Source organism: Amborella trichopoda, chromosome 13 (genome assembly GCF_054954075.1).
Source record: "Amborella trichopoda isolate Santa Cruz 75 chromosome 13, AtrichopodaSantaCruz75HAP2 v2.0, whole genome shotgun sequence".
Taxonomy (NCBI): Eukaryota; Viridiplantae; Streptophyta; class Magnoliopsida; order Amborellales; family Amborellaceae; genus Amborella; species Amborella trichopoda.
Genome location: NC_142348.1, coordinates 10,593,715 through 10,620,963, shown reverse-complemented (window position 1 = coordinate 10,620,963; position 27,249 = coordinate 10,593,715). Strand labels below are relative to the sequence as shown.

At 37.8% G+C, this 27,249-nt stretch overlaps 1 protein-coding gene across 2 annotated transcripts; it reads left to right on the top strand.

Moving 5' to 3' along the window:
• The first annotated feature begins 86 nt into the window (after nucleotides 1-86).
• On the top strand, nucleotides 87-27,249 carry LOC18432152 (AMSH-like ubiquitin thioesterase 3). Of its 2 annotated transcripts, XM_006842262.4 has the most exons (14): nucleotides 87-342; nucleotides 2,558-2,622; nucleotides 2,827-2,902; nucleotides 3,016-3,192; nucleotides 3,497-3,609; nucleotides 13,110-13,215; nucleotides 13,788-13,834; nucleotides 13,987-14,314; nucleotides 14,518-14,607; nucleotides 15,347-15,409; nucleotides 15,504-15,578; nucleotides 24,778-24,840; nucleotides 25,873-25,925; nucleotides 26,872-27,249. In XM_006842262.4, the coding sequence occupies exons 1-14, from the start codon at nucleotides 181-183 to the stop codon at nucleotides 27,044-27,046; spliced, it is 1,593 nt and encodes a 530-aa protein (XP_006842325.2). In that variant the 5' UTR covers nucleotides 87-180; the 3' UTR covers nucleotides 27,047-27,249. The 2 variants fall into 2 exon arrangements, with proteins under 2 accessions (XP_006842325.2, XP_088711029.1); XM_088854903.1 differs by lacking the exons at nucleotides 87-342; nucleotides 2,558-2,622; nucleotides 2,827-2,902; ... (1 more) ...; nucleotides 3,497-3,609; nucleotides 13,110-13,215 and having other exon boundaries at nucleotides 13,802-13,834; nucleotides 13,931-14,314.

Sequence of the window (27,249 nt, the reverse complement as noted above, 5' to 3'; positions counted from 1 at the left end):
ATTCGATTAAAACATAGGGGCATTACAGTCATCTCTCTCTCCCTTGAATTCGTGACTTCCACCGTAAGGCTTCAAAGATCTTCTTCGACTCTTAATGTTGCAGAGCCATGAGCCAATGCTCCATTCCCTTCTCACCAAAACTAGGGCACAATTATTTATCTTTAAGGCCGTTTTTAGGGCATGACTCCACTGAACTATAGAGATTATTCAGTATTGAAATCGAAGATGAATTCTTCTTCTTCAGGATGGATCAGCATAGCTGCGAGTGCTAAGAAGCTCGATGTTGATAATACGATATCTCTGCGTTATTACTACCGAATTGCGGATAATCTCCTGAAGCAGGTTGTATATTGTATTTTTGTTTGATTTAATTATATGTTTTGTTTGAAATCTCTGGATTATTATTATTGAATTCTTTTGAGTTCTGATTGCTGGATGGTTCTTCTTGATAAATTGAGGTTCATTGATTGAGAATTTAGGACTTCTGTTTTTTACCTAATTTTTTGTAATTTGGCTTTTCGTTTTCGAAGTATGAATTTAGTATTATGGCTTTTGGGTTAGAGTGAAGTTGCAACATAATGTCCAGGAGTTCGAATCCCATTGCTTACCTAGAGAGGGACTTTTGATTGGAAGGGGGGTTTGGTATTTTATTTTATTGTGAGAATATTGGTTTAATTTATTGTATATTGCAGTAATTAAATGCAAAGAGAATGGGGATTATATTATTGTATACCAAATTTCAGATTGATTGATATTTATTTGGTTCTGATTGTGTTGGTATTTAGGGGACGTATGGAGAGAATAAATATGAATTTTTTATGTGGTTGTTGAATTTCTGTATGAAACGAAGGAAATGATGGGGGAAATTACTTGTTTATGTATCCCCTTTTTATACGTTAATGAGGCTGGATTTGATCCATGAGAGATGATGGATATAACTATTGGGATTTTTCCTGTAATTAGGATTAGGAAGTGTAAAAGTCAATAGTGGTGATGTTTGTAGTGTAGCCTTTCTGTTCAGAAAACGTTTCTTCCAAATTTTTTCCTTGTAATGCAGCTGAACTTACTTTGGGTGATAATATTGAATTTGGATGGGCAACTATACTCAAGAACATATTGAAAATTGGCTTGTATTGGGTTTCATTGCTTGCTTCCTAAAGCGTGAAGTCTTCTCAAAATTTATTACTAGCAAGAATACCAGCATTGAATGGAACATAAATCCTGCTATTATTTCTGCAATACCAATAACTTATAGATGTGGTGCAAAGATAAAAAAAGATAAATTCTCTGAAGATGGAAGGCTGACTACCAAGATATTGTGTCTCCTGGTAGTTTCTAATATTTTCTGCATTATTTACTCTTGCACTTCCATCAACAAGTGAAAGTAATCAAATTAAAACCTATACATTAAGCTAAAAGTTCAAGTGCTACATTTAACGAGGGTCAAATGAAGGCATTGTACTCTGAGGCCTCTTGGTGGAACTTTGGTTGCATGGGAGTCAGAAAATATGGATGCTACTTATTTAAGAGATGCCTGTTTGATCCAATGCTATTTGAGCTATTGTTTTTGGGAACCTTTGAAAATTTGAACTTTTATAGAGATGCATAATAATATGGAGTTTTATCTGAACTAGTAAAGGAAATATATAGCAATATGGAGTGTGTTCAAAACCACAAATCTATGATGTGTATGTTTTGTGTTGGGCTTTTTTTGCTATATGGCTGTGTCACAAGGGCACAAATATGAGAATCCATGTTTGACTTGGATTCAGAGAATCCGTCTCACGTGCCAATTTGTGGCCAAGTCTTGCATGTCATATCCTTACAATACATATGCCTTTGATGCATACATAAAATAAGTTTGTAATTTTTAATAACAGAATTAACAAAAAAAAATAAGATGTGGGTTAAAATTAAATACACGTGCAAATCACATGCACGTGTGCCCAATTGGGTGGACACATATGTTTTACAGAATGGACACACATCTTACAATTTATACATTCGTGCCTTACAAAACGGATACATGTGTCTTGTTTGTCCATTCTGTGGAATAGCGTATCCACCATGCAGATATGCTGTGTCAGTGAATCCATATATTGAAAAATTCCAGATGCACCTATTGACATGGATTTCCAGTGGCTGTATGTGTGTCTTCATCTCAACACATGATCTAGTGTGTTGGCATGTCAGATGTTCCTAAATGCACCCAACATGCTTGTTGTTGTTTAATAGGTACACCAAGTTACAGAGAACTACCAAGAATAACCAATATTGTCTATTTACTTAGAAATTATGGTGGTGTCTTGCATGTGCATATCATGGATAATACTTGTCGTGAGGTGTATACATTGGTCATATTCCATTGGTAAAATGGGCATATAAAAATATTGTGGTTTTGAGTTATGGGTGCCATACAAAATTAACTAAAGTTTTATGCAAGTGACTGAAATGGCCCTACTATACTGTAGCCATACTTGCGATTTGATGTTTATTGGTTTGCCTCTTGGTTAAATTGGATTTTCTCATGGCTTCTAAAACTATAACTCTTGTGCAGGCTGAAATCTATCGTGAGGAGAAAAATCTTGTTGACCTGTACATAATGTTGCTTAGGTTTTCCAGGTCAGTAAAATATCTAACAGTTATGCATAACTTTTAACTATTTTTAAAAAAAAGTTTGGTTTTTGGTGCCTGAAGCTCCATGATTGCCATTGTGCGCAAAAGTGGCTTGACATCAGATACAACTGATAGGCCTTTGGACTATTTTATCTGAAATTTGCCTCTTTTTCAATGAATAGTGTTGCTGAGTCACTCTATCTACTGCAGTTTGGTTTCTGAAACTATACCTTGCCATAAAGATTATCATGTGCTGCTGCAGAAGGAGAAAAGTTTTTACATGCAGGTACTTTCATAAACTGCTGGTTTCGTCTAACATAGCTATCCACGTTTGTCCAGTATCCAATGCTGTAATATCATGTTCTTTTTGCTGAATTCTTGATTGTACCATCACCACAGAAATTATTGAAAACTCTCAATGAGTTGGAGAAATTGAAGCCTGTTGTTCAACAACAAGTTGAAGTACTAAACAAAAAGCATGCAAGTAAAGGGGTTAGGCACAATGATTCTCTTGATTCTTCACTGGAATGGCCTCCTGTCAAGAAGCCAAATCGTACAAACTATGAGATTATGCCGGTATGAAAGCTACATTTGCACCTTCCTGTGTATATCTTGTGTTCCACAGTATTGATTGACCCTTGCCAGTGTTCTTTCTGTGAGAGCCACAACTGTAATAATAACTAGTGAACATACTTGTTTCTTTTATATATTACCTGGTAGGAATGTAACTCTAAATGTCGCGTTGTGGCACCCACTATCCTAACCACCTTTGCCAAGAGCCCGTTCTCAACTATTGAACAGAATATTACTGTTTCATAGTGACTATTGAATTGTTTTATTGCGTTTATCTCATGTATATTCGTTTCACATGATTCTCTAGGTATACAGGGGTAACAGACAAGATGGTGCACTTCATACTTCATGGAAGAATAATGAGTTTAATCGAAACAGCTTCTCAAATTCTAAACAAATAATAGAGCCACTTCGCAAGATGTAAGTTTATATTTCTCATCTATCCTGTTAAATGGTGGGAAATGCTGTTATTCTCTAGCAATGATTCCGCTATTATGAACTCCCTGTGTAGATATTAAGTTATAATCCAGCAAATGTATTGTTCTTGTGTATTTAATGGTTCTTGTAGTGATGGGAGAAACTTGGGCTCTTGGGAATTTTTTTTTTCTGTTTTTTTTTTTTTTTTTGGAGATAATTTGATTGACTTTATACATGTATACACAAATTACAAAAGGCCCACCAAGTAGTTAGCCCACAGATAGGGTGCTCTATTGGCGTAGGTGGGGGAGAGAGAGAGAGAGAGAGGCAAAAAACCTACGTGGAAGCAACCCGCATCTTGAGCTCCAAGGGCGAGAGAGAGGCAAAAAACCAAGGTCGAAGCAACCCGCATCCTGAGCTCCAACACAAAGTATCACCTCAATGTACAAAAACCGGATACCCACATGTCGAGAGCTCAAGTACAAAAAAGGGCCGAGGGATCACTTGTAAAGCTAGTAGCCGCGAAGAGATAGACCAACTACTGCAGAAACAGTGGAGAAAAGGAGACGATGGGAGAGAGAGGGGGCGAGTAGAGGGGAAAGGAGAGAGAGAGAGAGAGAGAGAGAGAGAGAGAGATGGACTTTAGAGGAAAGAGGGAGAGGTGGACAAAAATGCATTATGGAGGAGAGATGAGAGTTGTGGACCCTCTAGCAGTACCCTCCTTGGCCAGCTATTAGCAATGTGGTTGGCTGGTCTCATTACATGGTGGAGTACAACCTGATTGTTCCTACAAAGCATGTAAATGTTGTAAAAAATGTGAGCTAGTCTTTGTGGATGTTGATCAGATCTTAGCGGTCCACAAGATACCATTCCTAGAGTTTCCTTCCACAATGAAGGAATCAATGTTTGGAGGGGCAGGAACGAGATCGTCCAAGATTGCCATTGACTCCGCCCTAGTAGAGTAGGTGCATGCTTGATAAACCGTTTGTCCTTTTTAATGGAACCCCTTTACATTCATTTTATTCATTGCTTCTAATCAATGTTCCCAAGGATATACTAACTTTTCACAACCGTTAATCCCTATGTGTTATCTGTTTTAGGGTGCATTTGCAAGGGGTTGGCATATCATGGATGGATTGTTAATTGCTTAAAAAAGTTTAGATTTCAACAAAAATGGAGGGGAAGCCCTGTCTTATTTGTACATTGTAAGCTAGGCATGGTGAAAGCCTTTGATTGTGTGGTTTGGGACTTCTTGGACTATTTGCTAGGCTTCATAGGTTTCGGAGCGTGGTAGGCAATGGATGAGGGCATCTAAAACTTCTACTTGCTTCTCCGTTATGACGAGTGCCATCCCAAAAGGGATCTTTTTGAATCTCTAGGGGTTTGGTATAGGGGGTTCATATTCAATTATTGTTTACAATTCCTCAAAGGTCTTCATTTACTTGTTCGATGGATCAATTAGTATAGGGAGAAGAAAGACAAAAAATGAGGGAAAAAAAGAAGAGAAAAACTATCTAAGACCTCCCCTTACTCAAGAGGGGAAAAGTTTATATAAGTGCGAGGCTTTAAACAATCAAATTAAGGTGCACCTCAAAATTTTTACTAGAAGAGGTTGTTTCGATACCCAAAAATCCTCTAATTGATCATCTTGACCTCAAGATTCATGGACATGAGAAAAAATGATTTTCAATTTGTGGAAATAGTGCATCTTGTAATGCATTTTTGAATTGTCAATTTTCAAGATTTTCAAATGTTCATAGATCTACTTGATCTACACTATTTTTTAAGCTTTAAATTTTATAATTAGAGATGAAAATAATTTTTTAGGTCATCACAGATTTCTAGTATGGAAACTACATCTTTCGACACTATTTGAAGGTGCGCTTTACTTTGTTTGTTTAGAACCTCGGCCTTATACAAACCACACCCACTAAAGAAAATTATGTGAAATCCACTAGCGGAGTGCTATAAGAGGAGATAATGTTGTGGAAGGGTCAATCACCTACTTACCCTCATCAAAGCCACTGTGTCAATCTCTGTCCATTAGTCACCTGCTTACCCTCATTAAAGCCAATGTAGTAGACAATCTAGTTTACTTTGTATCCTTATTTGACATTCCTATTAGCATGATTAGAAGGTAGAAGATATTAGACATGATTTTTTTATGAGAGAACAAAGATGGGAATACATTTGGGGGTGGAGTGGTGGTCAATGGGCTGCTTTGACTAGACCGGGGTTCTTGCCCGGACCTGGCTATTTGATATGACTAGTTGTGTCCAGGTCCACTTGACCTGGCCTTAGATTAGATCGGGTTTGGGTCTTGTTGATCCCACCCAATTGACTCCAGTATGCATGTGATATGTCAATTAATATAAAAAATGTAAAGTTTTTTTATACACATTTAATGATTTTATTTTATCTTGACGTGCACTTGGCTGTTGGGTTTGGGGCCTCTTGACATGGACTCCGCTACCAGGCCGAGTCCGGGTCACACCCCCATTAGGTCGGGGTCGACTCAACCCCTTTACAGCCTTAACTATATTGTACCTTTTTCATTGAGCGACATCTAAATCTAGAAGGGATTGGATTAGACATCCGAAGCCAGTGACAGAGAATTGTATTGGAGTTTGACTCATAGTTTTTGGGATCTCCTAACCGAGTTGGCAATCTTGCTCCAGAGTCTCACTTCAACACACCAGGAAAGGAATCTTCAAGGCATCTCGATTTTTAAATTTCAAAATGTTGATCTCCACTATTAGGGATCTCGATCCCCACCTTAAAGACCGATGTCATGACCAAACTGATGACTTTCTTTATATATAGCCAGCTAGCAATGCGACTATACTTTTGATATAATTGCATCGCTTGTTCGCTATAATAAAGAGATCCCTTCTTTAAAGTGACTATATGTACAATTTAAGGTTGGGAGCAAGGTCCCTATAAGGTTGGGATCGAGATCCCAAAAGGTCAGGGTTGAAATCCCCAAAAGTTGTTATTGAGATCTCTAACATTTGGGGATCTCTATCCCTAACATATGTGTTGTATGGACTACGCTCCCAACTATACGGATCTTCTGGCCTTTCACGACCACTTGCTCTTGATCTAGATCCCACTCCTAATCCTGCTCCCACCTCAACAACTACGGTTTGACTTCACCTAATGGATGCCCTGGATTCAAGGTGAATAGGGAAAGGCAAAAAGAAAACGAAATAAAATTACCTTTGGGCGTTTGGAGGAGAGGAAAGCGTGGTCTACTATTACTGGAGATATGTGAGATTGAAAGAATGATCTGGGGTTATTAGATCAAGAACGAATGAAACACATTAACTTAAATAAGTATATCTAGATAGCCTATTACCAAAAGGGAATCATTTGAACATAAAACTTTGGATTATGGCTCAAAGGAACGTGATGCAGTTAAGAGTTTTATTTGGGAGGCTGAAATTAGGATTAATTTGGTTGTTTATTATTGTGGAGTTTTTTGGAGTATCTTTTTCTTTTGTTGTTGTAGAGATTCTAGCCCATAGATTTTTCTTTTGGGGAGGGGGGGGGGGGGGGGTTGTTGGTTGTTATATTTCTTGGGGCTCATGAAGAAACACATTTGTTTTCTATTTTCTATTCCTTTGTCTCATCTTTATATTATATGGTATTAAAGATTGAGATTTGGTGTTGTGATTCCACCAAAACCACTTCCTATAAGCAGGATTGATCAGTTCTTTGAGCACTTGGATGAACTAGTTGAAAATTTTTGAGAGGACATTTGAAAACCATTCAACGTATTTAGGCACCATTTGGGACATAGTAGAGGTTATGGAGAGTGTGCCCTCTCTCTTGCTTGCAACGGAGTCCATTGCAATATTTTTTTTTTTTTTGACAAGGTTACATAGGAATGGAACTTGAGACGATGGGCTATGAAAACCTAGTCTCTAACGTCTTGACCCAAGCACGTTTCCTAGTCCATTACAATAGTTGAGAGATTTTTGAGAAAGTTAAACTTTAATATATGGGAGAAGAAAGTACAACTGTCCAAGAAATATAGGCTATTTGCAAGGTGGAAGCTCCATATAAAAGAAAACCCCTTTTAGAAAAAGGGGGAAAAAACGAAGAGAATAAAAAAGGCATGTTTTAAAGAGTTACAAAGATGTGGAATCATAACAAACGACAACAAGAAGCCAATCAATCCAAAAGAAAGATACTAAGAGCCGTGCTGGGCGGCCGCCTCCATAGCCAGAGTGTCCGCTTCTTGGTTTGGCTCCCTCCAAGTATACCTCCATAAGATGTGCATATCCTTGCAAAGGTGATTAATCTCGTCTAAAATGTGCGCCAAAGACCAAGGAGGGGGGATGAATTTGAAGGCCAGACAATCACATTCTTAGAACCCCCCTTAGTAATGAGCGAAATGATCTTGAGGGGATGGCCAAGCTTGAGTCCCTCTAGGAGAGCTGTGGCCTATGTGCTTGGAGTCAAGGGCGATAATTGCTCTCGAGTGGTCCTTGAGAATAATGCTTACTCCCACAAGCCCGGGATTTCCTAATGAATACCGTTGAAGTTAAGCTTGAATTGCGTCGAATCAGGCGGTTCTCCAATTAGACACTTGAGGTTGGCGCATTTGATTATGAAGTAGGTCGCAGTCCAGTCCTGATAAAAGGTAGATAGAGGAACCTCTTTGAAACTTTAATGGTTTGTTGCCCAGAACACAGCCAAGGATTTGAGGTTGGTGAATGTCTTGTACCACGAGGAGCACTCGCCTCAGAATATCCTATTGTTGTGATCAATACAGATTGACCAAATAGTTGCAGCCATCAAGGATTTCCACAACAAAATTCCCACTTTAGGCCAAGGGAAAGGTTGGATGGAGTTTAAGATAAGGGGGTACGGTAGCAGGAAGAACCCACTGAACTTTAAAAAGACTGAGAAGTTCCCCCCAAATCCTAAAGGCGAACGGGCAATGTAAGGAGAGTTGGGCATTAGTTTCCTCATTTGCCAAACGTAGGGCACAACGATTAGGTAAAGGGATACCTCTTCTTTGTAGCTGGTCGACCATGAGCACCCTCTGGGAGAGGGCTAATCACGAGAAAACCTGAATTTTAGGAGGGGTGAAAGAGGACCAGGCTTGTGCTACAAGGGAAGTAGGGGATAGAGGAAAAGTGGGTGGTTGAATAAGCTTAAGGTAAAAGGAGGAAACAGTGAAAGCACTTGATACACTTTGGGTCCAAACAATACGGTGCCATGAGAGGCAATAAAACAACCTTGGAGGGCAGCAGTAAGTTTCAATAAATGAGAATTTTAGGACTCAATAAGCACCCGTCTAAAAACTGGGTTCAAGGAGCGTGAAGACCCAGCCTCAATCATCTCGTCAGCCACCGTTGCCTCTTGAGAATGAGCAAGCGAGTAGCAGTCTGGGTATCTCACCCGGAGAGGTGTTTGACCAAACCTAAGTGTTTATCGCTTTGTGAATGACTCCTCTAGAGTGAAACTCATCGAAGAGAGCAAGCACATCGGTATGGAAGGTATCCCAGAAAGTTGCTATAGGGTACCTGTCAGGGTCAGGAGTCTTGTTCGAGGCAAGATGCGAAATAGCTTCCAGGATTTTAACTTCATAGAAAGGTCTCTCGAACCATAGAGCGTTATTGGGGGGAAGCGAGAGGAAAGAGGTCACCCATTAGCGGGTCTTGGGCCCTGGGGGCCAGAGAATAAATCTTTGAAGAAAGACAAAATAGCTTCTTCAATCTCCTGAGGTTGATCGAGGAGTCCCTCACCTACTAGAAGGTGGGAGAGAGAGTATTGTCCATGTGCTTGCAATTTGCAATTTTATGGAAAAAACCAGTGTTAAGATCACTAGCTTTTAACCATTTGGTCCTAGACCTTTGGTGCCAAAAAATCTCCTCTTTCTTGAGTATCGCAACATAATCTAACTTGAGTTGAGCTCTACATCGACGTTCAGGGTCCACGAGAGGTCTAGTTTCCTCCAAGACATCTAAAAGTTGAAGTTCCTGAAGAGCTGATCTTTTTCGATCTCGAAAGATCTGGTAACAGTTGACTCCAAGCTTTTAAATTCCCCTTCAAAAGTTGAAGTTTACATTGAATTCTGAAATCCGCCCATCCTTCGACCAGGTTGGAGAAAGATTGCCACCAGGAAGGGATAAAGGATATCAGGGGTCTTTCTTCTAGCCAAGACCGTTCAAATCTAAAAGGTTTGATACCTCTAGCGGTAGGGTTTGTGTTCAACAGTAGAGGGCAGTGATCAGAGGTGGGTTTAGGCAAAGCTGCTACATGAGATCTAGCAAAAGTGGAATCTCAATACAGGCTTACGAGGAAGTGGTCAAGTTTTGAGAGAGTATGGGAAGAGGAGTGGTTTGACCAAGTGAATTGGGTTCCCTGAATGGGGAGGTCAAGGAGGTTGTTGTGGTCGAAAAATCCGAGAAATGTCTCGTGGTTGGAGTAATCCTAGAGGAATTGTTTCTTTCAAAAGACCAACGGATCACATTGAAATCCCACCTATACACCAAATGGGGTGGGCGAGAGAGGCAACCAAGTTAAGTTCGTCACATAGTGTAGGCCTGAGAGAGTCTACATTTGGTCCATAGACAGCAGAAACTTCCACAAAAGGTCGTTTGGGATTCTAGAAAATAGGACAGTTACAAAAAAGAATGGAATATGGGTAGAGGTGATAGAATGGGTTGTAGGGTCCTAAATCACTTAGATGCCCTCCGAAGCCCCTTCTGCAAGAAGAGCTTCCCACTAACAGGGGCAACGACCCCAGACTTGCCTAACCTGGAGAAGGGAAGGCAAAGGTAACTTGGTCTCAGTTAACGCTATGATAGAGGGGTTGTATTTGAGGCAAAAGTCTCTAACAACTTGTTTTTTGTGGGGTAAACCTAGCCCCCACACATAGTGTAGGAAAGAATTAACATTTGGGAGAGATAGAGAGAGGGATGTTCCTAGGGGAACGCCTCTAACAGAGACCACCGGGGGAAAGCTCAGTAGGGTAGGGGGAAAAAGAGAGGGGTAGAGAAGAGACCGATCATAGTTAATACTGCAAGCGAGGTTCGCAACCTCTCGCTTGCACTTTCGACTTACCCTTAACTTGAACTGCGCATCAGCTTTGAAGAAGGTTCAGGACCATTGTAGGGGAAGCCCATAACCTTAAAGACATTTCGAATGCCACCTTGGGCGACGTCCATATCGTCGACAAATGAAGAGTCCATCGACATCAGAAACGGATGCCATCAAACATCATCGGAAGAAGCAAAGGCACCCCAACTCGCTAATGAACCAACACCAAGGAAGTGATCAAGAGGCGAAAACGCAGGGGAGAGAGGGGAAGGCAGACCGAGTGGGGGGAGACGGTCCAAAGTGTTGGGCAGAAAATGGAAGAGGTAGGCCCAAAGGGATCCACCGGTAAAGAGAACCCCAAAGAAAGCGGAGTGGACGAAGGTTCAGTGAGGTCAACAGGAAAAGGAGGCGGAAAAGAAATAGGTGACAAAGGGGGGGCGGGGGGGGTCCGGGAAAACTAGTTGAGAGATTTTGTCCTCTTTCTAAGGCTATAAAGTTCTCCACCCCAAAAGAAAGGTCTCTTCACAAGACTAGAAAAACTTTCAAACTTCTTCCTCCTTTCTCTTTACAATAGTTCACTTCTTACCTTGGGATGGGTAAAGTGCAGGCCATGATGGTTTTTCTGTGACATTATTTCAGCAGTTCTGGGACTTGTGTTAAACTGAAAGTAAGAGCCATGACTGCTTGTTCCTCACTTGCAATTTCATACATCACATTTGTGAAACAGCATTCTGGAAATTCAAAGATATAAATGACCTAGTCGGGTACCCAAAACCTCATTGCAAACTGGTTCAGAAGGAAATTATCAAACAATTTCCATATTGACAAGTTAAAGGTCTCTCTTCCTACCATAATCTAGAGTCACTTGGCAAAAAAGAAAGCAGTGGGTAAAAGAGAACCACAACCAATTGATTCAAATAGTAATGGCATGTAAATTTCAAATTTGGCCTGGGCATATCACTCACAAAAAATATTGATGAAAAAAAAACTTATCTAAAAGAGGTGCTACTTGTCCCCCACACAGAAAGCCTGGAGTGCATAATTTTTCAATTGCTGAAGTGAGGAGACTCGTTCATAGTGATCTATTTAGAGCTCTGTACACCTCACCTCTTGTAGATTCACTTCTCACATCTTAACACAAGGGGTGGCTACTTGCTCAAACACTTAGCTGATGGAGTGAAAAAAAGGTATCATGGACATTTTCTGTGGATTCAACTCTAGAGGATAGTGCAATGGGGGCTTCACTCTACTCGCATCTTGCTTATTCCTAAGAACATTGGAACCATTGATATCGTGGATTATAAACCAATTAGTGTTGTGGGCACCTAGCATAAAATCTAGACTACAGTCAACTTCCTGTGTGAAAGATGTTCTCCTTAATATTATCCCTTACAAGGAGATTTTTTGAGAGGGAGCCAAATGATGGGTGGTATCCTAATGGCCAATGAAGTAATACACTCTGGGCAAAATGGAACAAGCATGGTAGTTAAGGTGGATATCGAGAAGGCTTGTAATCATTTGATTTGCGCTCTCCTCCCCTAAGTGTCGCACTGGATGCTAGGGTAAAGAGGTGAGGAGGATCTATCATCATTCACCTGATTTGAATGTTATGTCCTTGGAGGCCTTTAGTCTGTTCAGTTGACTATGGGAACCCTCGAGTCTGTCTACTTCATGGGCCTTTGGAGGTTTCTTTAGTTAGTGTATTTTTTCATAATGGAGCTAGCTCACATTGTCTGGATGGTTTGTTTTGGACACCAGTTGCTATTATTGGTTTCGTTTTTTTTTCATTATCACTTTTGGAGTGGTCTTTGCCATTTTATGCTCCCTTGGGAGTATACTGTACTCTTATTCCCTTGGGCGAAAGACCTACTAGAGATGATTTTTTCAAATCTGAAATTTTGGGATCCATTTAAGAATTATCAGATGATTGTTTTCTGAAAAAAAGGGTTTTGAATTCTTCAACACTTAAATCTCACATTCAAAATTGGAAGGTCTCTGTTCAATCTCGGGACGTTGTGTTTTTTGAGGAATGCAGAGAAAGCGTTTTGAGTTTTTTTCTTTTTTTAGGTTAGTTGTTTGGTTGAGAGGTTATTCCCCAAAATTTAACGTCCTAGAAAACACCTAGATTGGGTTTTACTGTGGGGAGTAAATGGACAGTATGCTCCCATGGGAGCATAGGATCTTTTGATGTGTTATATTTCATTCTCTCTGCTTATCCCTGCCTTCTGGAAAGCTTATGGTGGAAGACACTCTCGTGTAAAATTATTCTTGGTCTGATCCAGTAATTTATCTAATTGTGAATGTTATGCTTCAAGTGTTTGTCTAATTAGTATTTTCATATCTAGTGGTTTTGAATCAATATTACTGTGAATGATAATATTCTATTTCTGTTTAATCCTTAATTGGTCTTTAATGACTGACATATTGCATCTTGATGGATTTTGCAGGTCTTTGAATGTACCTCTACCTAAGGAGGAAACACTTTCAAGACACTCCATTTTGGGTCCAAATGGGCTTCATGGACAGTGGCAGGCACCTTTTAGTGACAGAGGGGTATAGACTGCAGAAATATTGATATATGGGAAAAGATCCTGTCAGCCCATGGGCTGATGGAAAAGTGTAAGCCCAACGGCCCAGATTAAATCTGGGCGGATTTGATGGTCACAACTGCATTTCGCATTTGAATTGTAATATTTTTTTATAAATTCAAATCATATGAAATTTGGGGCGTCCACTTTTCTCATCAAGGAACACCTAATAAAATATTAAAATAATAATTCACAAAAAATAAATTGACCAAAATAACGCTGAAAGTTTAAGGGGTAGTTTGGTTAATTTAATTTTTATGAATTAGGGTTTTGCTATTTTTATTAGATTTTTTTATTTTTTAAGAATAGAAGCTCCATAGTTCAAGTGATTTGGATTAGTAGAAAAAAAAACTAAAATTCAAATACGAAATGCAATCGTGACCGTTGGATTGACCCATATTCAATTTGGGCCATTTGGCGTATGCGGTAGTTGTTAGCTAGTGGGCTGACCTCAGACTCTCCCTTGATATATTGGTATTTTTTTTTTCTGTTGTACACTTATCTATTGACTGATTATCATTCCCCATTTGAAACCAGGTCCAGTATCCTCGCAATCTTGATTTGACTCCAATTGAAATTCCAAGGTTGTATGAGTTTCCCTTTTACCTTCATGGATATGCTCCTTGATCTTTATATAGGATATTCTCATCTGATGTCATGTGTCTTTATTTGCTTTACAGATTATTTTAGTCATTTGATGAAGTTTCTTCTGTTTCTCACTATTTGTGGATGGTAGCCCGAGTCAAACTGGACAAGATGGAGTTATGATTAGGGACGGTACTGGATCAACCCTTCATAGCTCAACCATTGAATCAGTTCTTTCACTCGATGATGGCAGGGGATTTCTTCATAGTGAGGAGCCTTGTCCAATATCCATGGCTAACACACTTGAAGTTCCTGTTAAATTCGATATTATAAGGCAACCTTCTCCTCCACCTGTTCTTGCTGATGTGCAAGATTTGATACCTCCTGCGCCACCTCAAGTCATTGACTCAAGAATTGGACTTGCAAAGCCTTCACAGGAAGAGCTTGTTCAATCTGAATCTCCTTTGCAGCTGCATGTTGTGAGATTCTCGCCGATTTGACTTTCTTCTAGTGCCTCTTTTGTAACCTTTTTTATTTATAACTTTTCTTTTCTGTTAGAGGTGTTCTTTGTCTCGTTTCTTTTAATCCATTTTGTGATTTGGACTTTACCACTGGTCCTTAAGATCCTCTTTTGTATTCTTAAATTTGATTTTTTGTGTACTGACTTATATAGTGTTTGCAGTCAGTGACTATGATGGAAGAGTTCATGAGGCTGGCCAAGTCAAATACACAGAAAAACTTAGAAACATGTGGTGTTCTTGCTGGTTCACTTGTGAGTGTTTTACTATCGAAGTTTTTCAGCGTTTTTGTGAATGTTTTGCTATTAAATGTTTGTTTCTTGCAAGAAGGGCAATCAGGCAAGCTGTTATAAGGATAAGCCCACCCTAATTCTGAGTTATGCTAGTCTCCTTTGGCATGTGCGACCTGTTTGATGGCTTATTTGCCTCCCTATACCAGGGACCAGTGCCAACATTATTAAATTTCTCATAAACGTCCAAAAATATCTTTATGGAGTTTCCTCACCTTCCATAACAAAACACCCATCCTCAGTATCATCACATGTACTCTCCCCAAAGTTTATCAAGAACCACAAGAATGCCCTAAGTCTTGTCCATAGCGGTGTGACACTGGCAACTGTCTCATCCATCTCCGAAGTGGACCTACAAAGTAGGATCCTCATAACCCCCTCATTGTGGCATATCTTGGCTTCTATATTTTGGCCTGCCTTGTTTCATGCTTCAAAAATGTTGTGATGAAAGTAACACCAGCTGATCTTGCGTTGTATTATCACAATTCAGGTCTTCGATTTTTTTCTATTTCCTGCTGGCTTATATTTTCTTGTAGTCATATATTCCTTTTCAAGTATTCCAAAAGGACCATATAAGTTCAACATTGATGCTCTCATATTTGGCCTCTGCATTGCATATGTTTACTAAGCTGCTTACAGTTTTTCATTTTAAATGATAAAATTATTTTAGCTACATGTACTGAAGTGCTTATTTTATGGACAGAAAAACAGAAAATTCTTTATTACAGCTCTGATCATCCCAAAGCAAGAGTCCACTTCTGATTCGGTGAGATATATGATTGTTTTAGTAATCTTTGAGATCCTTCTAGCAGGTCTCATGAATAAAGTATATTCTGATAGGCATGATTTCATTTGAACAGTGTCAAACTATGAATGAAGAAGAAATATATGAAGTTCAAGATACACGGTCTCTTTTCCCTCTTGGATGGATACATGTGAGTATATGAGAGCCAATTCATTTCTCTGCTTACTATAGCCCTTTCCTTGGTGATGCCTTTGTAGTTAGATGGGCTTGTATTCTTGGTGTTCTCAACTGTGGCAACTCTTCATACACACCCCCCCCCCCCCTCCCCCGCCCTGCCCCCTGGCCTGATTGGTGGCTATTTCTTCGTACTGCTGAGTTTGACTGGCTACTTTCTTTGTCAATTGCATGACATATTGGCTTCCCCATCCCAACCCAATGCACAACCTGCTGTAAATCTTTAGGCGACTGAGCGCCTGGAAGTTTTTAAGTCTGTGTTTACATGCTGTGCAAAGCTGCTTTTGCAGCGAAGTCTAACTGACTATCAGACTTGAAAAGTGATGGAGATACCCCAATGCATGTCTATTGACCCACACTATTATCTGTATGACCTACTGAGGATAACCCGTTGTTGACATTGTAGAAACGTGACATAGCTAACCTCTCTGACCAACCTAATCATGCGTTTCAGATGGCCCCATGTTGGCAATTCACCCAATTCAGAACCTGCTGTAAATCTTTAGGTGACTGAACCCCTGAAAGTTTTTAAGTCACTGTTTACATGTTGTTGAGAGCTTCTTTCACTTGCTGCTATAATGGCATTCCACAAATCTAAATTCATGGTTACATGATTAAGGACAATCTTTAAAGAGTCCATCCAATATACCCATTTCCAGGCCATGGAATTTGTCTTCTTTGTCTCCCCTGCTCAATGTTCAAAAATTCGGAGGCAGCCGCCTAGGCGGTTTGGTCTCTTGGCAGCCGCCTAGGCACCTAGGCGGCCGCCCAAGATAAAGGTGGCCTGCCTTTTGGGGAAGTGCAGATCCTTGTGGATTTTGGCCCCCCTTCACCACCCCCCATTTTATTGTATATAGAAATGACTTTTTAATTTAATAAGTAAAATTTGTATATAATATATTGTTCAGAACGCCGAAGTCAGAAATGCAGATCAAAATTAAACCTTTACGACTTTAGACTGTAAATTAAATACTTAAAACTCAAAAGCAACATTAAAAAAAACTAAAAAAAAGGTAAAAAAACAATATTTGTTTGATTTGGGGCCAATGGACTTTTTTATTGTATTGCTTTCCCAAAGACTCAAACTACATATCAATATGGGAAAATAATAATGCAAATAGTCAATAACATATCAAATATATATAATAAAGTATCACAAAAAAAATACAAATAGCAAAGAATAATATCATAAGACATTGTGAAAACAACAAATACATAACTTAATAAAAACTATTGAAATATACCAACCTTCTTGAAGTGTAATCGATATCGGGCCAAACCCAAATGTTTTGGTTCCCAAATCTCCTCTTTCACAACTACTAAAAGCCTCAAAAAGATTGGGGATGAATATCCTTTAATTTCATGACCATTCGAGGAGGTCGAAAAAAATTTTGATCTCCCTACAAATCTTCAAAGTCTTGTTTTTTTCAAGTTTTTTCTCACTCTATACTTCACTAACAATGTTTTTGGGAGCAAGAATAGCCCCAAAACCCTTTTCCCCCCTTTTTTAGGGGGTAAAATGATGATTTTATCCATTACCCGAGTTTTTTTTTCTGCCATTGGGTGAGGTGGTGCCTAAGCTGGTGCCTTTTATGCCATCCAGATGGGCGCCTAGGCGGACACCTTGAAGGACCCGCCTTCAGCGGGCCGCCTAGTCCACGATTAGTTGTTTTTGAAAAAAAGCCTCCTAGGTGGCAAGGCAGCTGTTTTTTCGTTTATGGGCTCTGCAAAGTGAAGCCATCGTCAGTGAACAAGAATTAGGATTTGACCACCTAGGCGGGCACCTAATTTCCTAGCCTGCCTAGAGGAAAGCTAAGAGGAGAACAATATGGGCGTTTGTGGGGGAAAGAGGAGTGGCAGGGTTTTGGGGAAGAAGAACAGGTGGAAGGGGGAGTACTACCAGCAATTAAAGATTGACGGACAAAACCCCACAAAAATATGACAGTCATGTGATAAATGCCCTCATTAGAGGATTGCTTCCACCTCAAACCCATGACAAGATATATATAACCCTCTAACTGCTGTCTCAACCATTTCAAAATTTAAATAATTCCCCTTTCCTACCCCCTACAAATTTACCAAATTTCAGTTTAACTCCAAAACCAGCTTTGGACCCCTCACTCCGTAGTGTTCATCTTGATCGGATGGCTCCAACCTGAACAGCTGTCCCAACACATATCCTTACGGACTGTGGACTAAGTAGCCCTCAACCTTTGACTTTCTTCTTCTTATTTCTCAAGGCGGGCCAAGGCTTTCACTTTGATGGCTTCTAGGCACCTTTTTATGCGGTGCATTGGACCAAAATGCATGCATTAGTCATCCTCCTCGAGCTATTCTGTATGGAATGGTGCCTCAACTGCCTGGCCAACAAGGCACGCGTATTTGTTAACTCATTAGCTTTCTATAGACATATATTGTAAGGAGATTTAAAAAAGGGTGCGGTTTCTATAAGGTTGCAACCTTAAACAATCCAATTAAGGTGCACCTCAAAATTTTATCATAACATGTAATTTTGTTGTAAAACATTCTTAGTATTATCTTAAAATCTATTTTCATACCTAATTAGAAAATTTTAAAATCCAAATATGGTAAAAATCAAGTAGATCTAAAAATATATGAAAATCTTGAAAATGGACGGTCTAGATAATGTCTTGCAAGATGCACTATTTCCAGGAGTCAAATTTTTTTTTTTTTTTATATTCATACATCTCGATGTCAAGATGATCGATTAGAGGGTTTTTCAAACATTAAAACAACATTTCCTATAGATTTTTGAGGTGCATATGTGATTCTACATTTTAAGGTTGCAACCTTATTAAAACTTTTCCCTTTAAAAAATTCTTGAGAATCTCTTTTAATATATCAGCTACCTTTGATAGATTTGTAATGGAATTATATATATATATATATATATAGGAAAAGTCTTCCCAATGCCTATAGGCGAAAATGAACAGTGATTTTTCCTACCCTCATCACCGTCCAACGTTCATTGCACGGTCACGATTGTCCGGCAGTGTTTCATTTTTCATTTTTTTTTTCACAAGTCGGAATGATTTGAAATTTGGAACATATATACATCTTAGTGAGGTGCACCTAGTAAAAATATAAAAAAAATAATTCGTGAATTTTTTTTGACTAAAATACCCCTGAAACTTTTCAGGGGTATTTTGGTCAATTTATTTTATGTAAAATATTTTTTTCTATTTTTGCCTATGTTTTATGAACACACGCTCCAAATTTTAGATCATTCCGATTTGTAGAAAAAAAATAAATCTGAAACACTACAGGACAATCGTGACCATGAGATGAACTTTGGACGGTGATGAGAGTAGGTAAAATCACTGTTCATTTTTGCTTATAGGCGTTTTGTAGTATCTTCCATATATATATATATATATATATATATATATATATATATATATATATATATATATATATATATATAGAGAGCGAGAGAGAGAAAGAGAGAGAGAGAGAGATTACAATAGCTGGGCAGCTATAATGAATAGTAATATAGGTGGAATCCCAGCCATCAGATCTTCATCAAGTGGTTCAAAATGCATATCACTCTATGAATTTTAAATTTTTTCTACAAATTTGATTAAGATGAAATTTTGGGTGTATATACTTAATACTATTGCACACTATATAAAAATATAAAACAATTATTTTCAATAATTTAAAATGACCAAATTACCCCCATCATTTTTCAGGGGTATTTCTGTCATTTTATATTTTCGGAATTTTTTTTTTATATTTTTTAATTGTGCGCCCTATTTTTTAGTACACACGTTTAAAATTTCATTTTGATCTGATTTTTAAAAAAAATATTAAAATTAATATAGTGATATGCATTATGAACTACATGATGAAGATCTGACGGTTGGGATTCCACTTATATTACTATTTATTATAGCTGTTCAACTATTTTTAGTTTTTTCCATATATATATATATATATATATATATATATATGAAACTTCGATAAGGAAACTTGGTGGTGGAATGATGAGGTTCGAAAGTCTATTAGCGAAAAATGATCTTGTTATAAAACTTGGCAGTAATAAAGACTATCAAAACTTAGAAGAATATAAAAATGTTAAAAAAAATGCTAAAAACAAATATTAAGTAAAGTTAAACTTAAGGCATATGATAATTTATATAATAAACTGAAAACAAGAGAAGGTGAAAAAGTTATCTTCAAATTAGCAAAAATAAGAGAGAAAAAATGTAGGGATCTAAACCATATTAAATGTATTAAGAGTGAGGATCAAAGAATCGTGGTGTAGGATGACGAGGTCAACAAAAGGTGGAGAGTATTTTAAAAAAGTATTAAATGGGAACATAATGGTAGAAAGAACTGTTGGTACAAGTGACGACGAAGGTTGTAGATATATTCGTAGGATTAGGATGTTGGAAGTGAAAGAATCTTTGAAAAAGATGAAGATAGAAAGAGCTTTAGGACCAGATGGTATCCTGAAAGAAGTTTGGAAGTGCTTGGGGAAATTGGCATTGACTGACTGACAAGGCTATTCAACAAGGTGTTGAGAACAAAAAACAATGCTAGACGAATGGAGGAAAAGTATTGTGGAACTTATTTACAAAACAAAGCCGACATACAGAATTGTGCAAATTTTCGGGGGATCAAGCTTATGAGCCATAAAATAAAGCTCTGAGAGAGAGTCATTGAGTAATGACTAACGCATGGAAAGAGTGTATCTGAAAACCAATTTGGTTTTATGTCGGGAAGGTCAACAACTGAGATTATTTTCCTACTTAGGCAACTTATTGAGAAGTTTAGGGCAAAAGGAAAAGACCTCCACATGGTCTATGTTGATCTAGAGAAATCTTATGATAGAGTACCTCAAGATTTGATTTGGCTGTCATTGGAAAAGAAAGGCGTCTCTAAACACTACATTGACTTGGTGAGAGATATATATGATGGAGCGCTAACTAGTATACGGACAACTAGTGGAGAGACGAGTGAGTTTTCAATAACAATAGATTTACAGCAAGAGTCAGCATTGAGCATGTATCTCTTTGTTTTAGTTATGATGACTTAACTAGGCACCTACAGGATGAGGTACCGTGGTGCATGTTGTTCGCAGATGACATAGTTTTGATTGATGAGACTCGAAACAACATCAACACAAAGTTATAACTTTGGAGGGATGCTCTAGAATCTAAAGCTTTTAAAATTAGTTAGACTATGACAAAGTATATGGAGTGCAAGTTTAGTAATAATAGGAGTAGAGATGAGGAACTAGTCAAGATTGACGGCTAGGAAGTACAAAAAGAGCGCACTTCCGATATCTTGAGTCAATAATTCAGGAAAATGGAGAGATCGAGGAAGATGTCGCACACAGAATTAGAGCTAGGTGGGCGAAGTGGAGACGTGCAACTGAAATTTTATGTGATTGTCGCATACCACTGAGGCGGAAGGGTAAGTTCTATAGAACAACGGTGAGACCAACTTTGCTCTATAGGGTGGAACGTTGGGCGGACAAAAAATTATATACCCATAGAATGTGTAGCAGAGATAAAGATGTTAAGATGGATGAGTGGCAAGACAAGAAGGGATAAAATTTTAAATGAATCTATTCGAAAAAATTAAAGCGTGGCACCAATAGGCGATAAAATGAGAGGGAGTAAGACTTAAGTGGGTTGGCTATGTGTGGCGTCGACCAAATACAACACTTGTTAGGAGGTGCGAGTTAGTTCCAAGTGTAAGGACTGAAAATGGCAATGGGTAGGCCCAAAAGGACGTAGTTGGAAGTAGTTTGAAAAGACATGGGGACTTATGGCCTCACTAAGGATATGGTCTTTAATAGAGCAAAATGGAGAACCAAGATTCATGTAGCCATTCCCAATTAATTGGAAAAAGGCTAAAATGATGACGATGATGATACACACACACACACGAATGAACACGCACGAACGCACGCGCGCATGCACACACAAATATATATATATATATATATATATATATATATATATATATATATATATATATATATATATATATATATATATATATATAGTCCATTACAAATCTATTGAAGGTATCTCAGTCGTCGGGTCTTGATGAAGTTGTTGAAAATGCATGTCACTATTTAAAGTTTAATCTTTTTTCTACAAATCAAATCGACATAAAATTTTGGGTGTATATAATCAACATCGTGGTGCACCATATAAAAGCTAAAAAAATATTTTCAAGAATTAAAATGACCAAATTACCCGTGCCAGTTTTCATAGGTATTTTGGTCGTTTCACATTTTGAAAAATATTTCTTTTATAATTTTTTCTTGTGCACCATATTTTTTAGAACACACGCCCAAAATTTTATCTTGATCAGATTTGCAGATAAAAGATTAAAATTCAACCAGCGACATGTATTTTCAACCATCCGATTAAGATTTGACAGCTGGTGCTCCACCTATATTATTATTCATTATAAATGCCACCTTTTGGTGTGTGTGTGTGTGTGTGTACACATACATATGCCTACCAAGATTCCAATTAATTGAGGCACAATACACTTTTTTTTGTCCGAATTTGGAACATTAGAGCTTCCAAAAGGATGAAAATCCCTAAAATGGAAAAATCCAATACCTGAACTTCTTCAGGAGATGGTTATGGTGTTATTTACCTATCCTGCCCTTTCATCCCAAAGAAAAAGAAGAAGCAAATGCTATATAAAATTCTATCTTGTCATTGGTATTTGTACAAAATGTCCACAAATGAAAATGATAAATTTTGTGGTGCACCTGGCAGTCTTAGTCTACCGATTGAGAAATTTAGCTTGCAATTATTGTTTTTCTTTCTTTAGCTCCTTTGTCTCAGTTACAATATCATGTGCTCATGGTTGGCATTAATTGAGAAATCATGATTCTTTCGTCATTTTGTCATTCCTGACAATCTTCATCTGATGCCACTATTTGAATTCATTATTTAATGTGTTAGTTTGCCAACAGACATGATTTAATTTGTTTCTTTCCTAGGCCCAGTTTGGACGGACCACTAAATATGAATTCTACCTTTTTTTTTAGCATGCTACTGTGGGGTGACATGTTTGTTTGTTTCCATTTATGAAATTGCTTGTGCGAAAATTCCACAAAGCCCGAGTAGTATCACCTTAAAAAGAAGCTGTTATCCTTTGGTTTTGTAATTGTGTGCAGAAGATTACACCTGTATTGTCCGTCCAAACTTAACACTCAAAATTTCTCTTGTAGCTTCAGAATGTAATCATCTGTGAAGTAGTGTGTTTTGTGTTTTTATTTTTTTTATATTTAAAGAAAAGTATGTGAAGAAATTTGTGTTACTGTGCTTCAAGCCTGTTCCTTTGTACTCTATGCACCTGTTATTTTCACAGTAGATACAGATAACAGCAGAATAGAATAATCATTCGTAAGTTAATGTAGAGAAAGCATTTATTATGCTTTTGAAAATTTATCTAAGGACCCATTAGAGATGAACTATTTAACATTCTAAGCATATTGTTTGATTTAATTTTAAAATACCTGTCAAAATTCACATGATCATGACCTGGAATAGTTGCAAATGGGTAAAATGTTAAATAGTTCATCTCTTAGTGGTATTTTGATAAATTTCCTTTATGCTTATTATAGAACCATATATTATACTCAATGCTTCTCCAACTATGCAAGCTGCCATGAGGAACCTCTCGTGGAACTTTGCATGCACGTTGTAAATCACTGCATTTAGGAGTTCAATGTCCATATTGTGTCCAGCTGATCAAGTTTAAAATAATAAGTTGAAATTGTTGAAACACTAAAATAAAAAGTTTGAATTTTTTTAAATTTTGTGATTCAGAAAGTATCCTATTATATATGCATAATTGATTGCATTCGAAAGGTATGAACCATGGGATGATTCTATCAAAATTCTTCTTGCATGTGGCCTATACAATTTCCTGCCAAAAAAACCCATTTTTTTTGTGATTGCATCAAACTATGCATGGCTTGTATATTCTCAGGTATGTTGTCGTCTATGAAATCATGTAAGCAATCTAACATCACGAAACACATAAATTTATGATGGAAACTGGTTTAGACAACAAGCTTATCTAGCAAATGGACAATAGAACTATATATTCCATTTAGCATCAGTAACATTCCAAACTTGATTGTATTTGACTACCAACAAAGGAAAAAAGAAGAAGGATGTTAGCTAACTGGTTATTTGGACATGGTTAACATTTACTGTGATTCCTTGTATGCCCTTATGCATGGCTTGTTAGGTAAAGCTTACTCATCACTGTAAGCCCCTGCACCACAACTGGAGTTGGGGTGTTCTATGGCATACTAAAATCTAGGTCTGAAGTTCTTATCCACCATCAGTGCTACGTGGCCCTGAGAATAAACCAGCCTCCTCTTATCTCTGTGCTTTTTTTTTTGATAAATTATGATCCTTGACTTGGATTTCTCTCTTATCTCCTGATTGGGAACTAATGTGATAACCATAAGTTTTGAACCCTTATTTATATTCATATCTCTGCACATTGGATTGAAATATCACAAATCATTTATGGCATCCTTCCATATTGATTTATCTCCGTATTCTTTTTCTTTCATGAGGTTTCAAAATGATCATTTGTTTGATTTTGTATTGGTTGGTCATGTTTGAGTCTTATCCTTTTGCTATCTTCCAATTAGAACTCAACAAGCTTTTGTTTTGGTAAGAGAACAAACATGTGCATCCTGTGGACTTCTTTCACGAGGAGAACATTGATTGGTCTGCATCATGGCCTCCACACTCCTCAAAAATTCAGATAATCAATTAAAACAACATTGAACTACTTATAAACTCTAATAATTATTTGTTCGTGTTTAGTAATATAGACTGGCTTATGGTTGTTTGGCCACATGGTATTGACTTCATGATTTGGTGGTTATTTGGTGTGTTATCTTTTTTCATATTTTGTTATTGTTAATTTGATCGATCTGGACTATTCTAGTCATGTCCAATGAAAAATCAGATGGAAATTTGCCAATGCGTTTGCCATGGTTCCATGGACTCTTCAGTGTTTTTCCATCATGTCCTTTTCTCTGTTCATATATTTGTCTTCCTGATTTCTGTAATATTTGGATGAAACTAATGACATCTGTGTTCTGTATGTGTTTACTTGTGTTTCAGACACATCCTTCTCAGTCCTGTTTCATGTCATCTATCGATCTTCACACCCATTATTCATACCAGGTGATGAGTGATTGTTATGCTGTCAAGTGTTTATCATGTGTTACATGTTAAGGTAGCAACCAACAAGCACAACACTCTCAAATGAGTGCTGCTCAACATAAAAGTACAATTTTCGCTGTTGCGAAGCACTCGTTTGAGGTCAACAAGCAAAAGCGCTCTTCCACATTTCTGCGATGTTCCCCCAAAAAAGAGAGAGAGAGAGAGAGAGAGAGAGAAGAAAGCGAAGCACTCGTTTGAGGTCAACAAGCAATAGCGCTCTTCCACATTTCTTCGATGTTCCCCCAAAACGAGAGAGAGAGAGAGAAGAAAGCGAAGCACTCGTTTGAGGTCAACAAGCAAAAGCTCTCTTCCACATTTCTTCGACGTTCCCCCAAAAAGAGAGAGAGAGAGAGAGAGAGAGAGAGAGAGAAGAAAGACTACATACCATTTCAAGTGGCAAAAACAAACTCCATTGGAAAGTTTTTTGAGCTTTTAAAGTGAAGAGGAAACCAGTGCAGCAGTCCTCTGAAGCTGCACGCTTTGATGTCTGTGTAGACCATGTGGAACATCAAAGCAATCACTTGCTCTGCTAGGTAGCAGTGTTTGACTGTTCTATTGACTTGTGCTTTTTGCTGTTGCAAAGCTCCAACTGTTTTGATGTACATCACAGGCTACACATCAAAGCACTCATTACTATGGCTGCGCATTTTATGGCCTTTCATTTACAAAACTTCCACCTTTTTTTTTATATTAAAAAGAAAATTCCATTGTGTGTGTTTGTGTGTGTGTTGCGTGGTGTTTGTTCGTTGTTGGGTTTAAAACTACTATCCGGAGCTGCCTGCAAGTCAGGACAGGGGCATGCACTTGAGGTGAATGATATTGGAAGGCCTCGTCTTTTCAATGTTTGCTTCTTGAAACTGGTGGCTTAATTCTAGATGCATCAAAACTTCATCTCTTTGGCATTCTTCTGAATCTGAGAAAAGAAAAATACAATTTGACTCAAAGCTCTTAAGCCTGAGATAGATACTGCTACTGATGCACTGTTGTCATCAGATCATGTTGCCGGAGGCGATTGCGATTGTCATGGCGCCCACGGATACTTCAAGGTTGGTCTTACTTCTTACTCCTCTATCATGTCATTCTGCTTCATATAAAAGGAAAACTAAGGAAGAAAAAGAATAAGGATTGTACACAATAAGGCCATTTAGCTTCGGAACAAGGAGGTCACGATTACTTATAACCATCCGATGTGAAATCTGATAGCTTGGGTGTCATAAAGTTTGAAAAAATTTCTTTTGAACGTTGAGCTTGGTCAATAGAACAAATGCAGCCATACAATTCCACATCCAATGGTCAAGATCAATTGTGACGATATGACCACCTTGTATCAAAAGAAAATGGTCTCATTGTATACTTTTCCAAAGAATATGATCCTGTAGTGTTTTTGTACAAAAGGCTGCGAAAGAGCATCTAGTGACTTATTTTGAAACGATATTGAGATGGTTCTTTCAGTTAGACTCAGTTAGACTCAGTCAAACTTCTAAGTTCTTTTGAGAGGATATGTCTTTAATATATTGTAAGGCTCGTCCTTAACTTTTTGTTGCAGTTTGAAGAGGTAAATAATTATGTGTTTTAACCTAGAGTACAAGTTTGCTTGAAATATATAAATCTATGCAAATGTCCAAGGCCATAATAAAATATGGAGAATATATTATGATGCATTTAGCTTACAAAAAGTAACCTATCCATCGCATCAACTGTCTATTGTCGACAATGGATGGCTGATGTGAAATTTCTCCCCTCAATATAATCTGTTCATTGAGTAGTTTACTGTCTGTAGGCTACATTGCATACCTTTAAACAACCTACTGTCTGTAAGCTACATTGCATACCTGTAAACAACCTTTTAGGAGAACGTTGCTTAAATTTAATTTGAAAAATCAAAAGAAAACTACTTTCCTTCATTTTTCTCTATAAAATTTGATAATTCTTAAAATTAAAAAAAATTCCTTTCATTTTGTCAATTCTTACTTTATTTATTTTATTTTTCAGGAAGCATGGTATTTTCCGTCTAACGGATCCAGGTGGGATAACAGTGATAAGGGAATGCCAGCAACGTGGCTTTCATCCCCATGACGAGCCATCCGATGGGAGCCCGATTTATGACCACTGCACTCACGTGTATATGAACCCTACCCTTAAATTTGAGGTAATTGATCTTCGGTAAATCCCCACATCTTATTTATGTTACCGAATTGATTCATATCAGGAGTGTTTTCTTTTTTTTCCTTTTGAACTAGTCTTGTATGATGATTTGTTCAGTTTAAGGGTAATATGTATAGCTAGTTGAATATGATTGATTTTTACCGGAGAAAAGAAAGAAATATGGTGTAATTTAGATTTCCAAATGCATATTGAATTTTGTTGAAA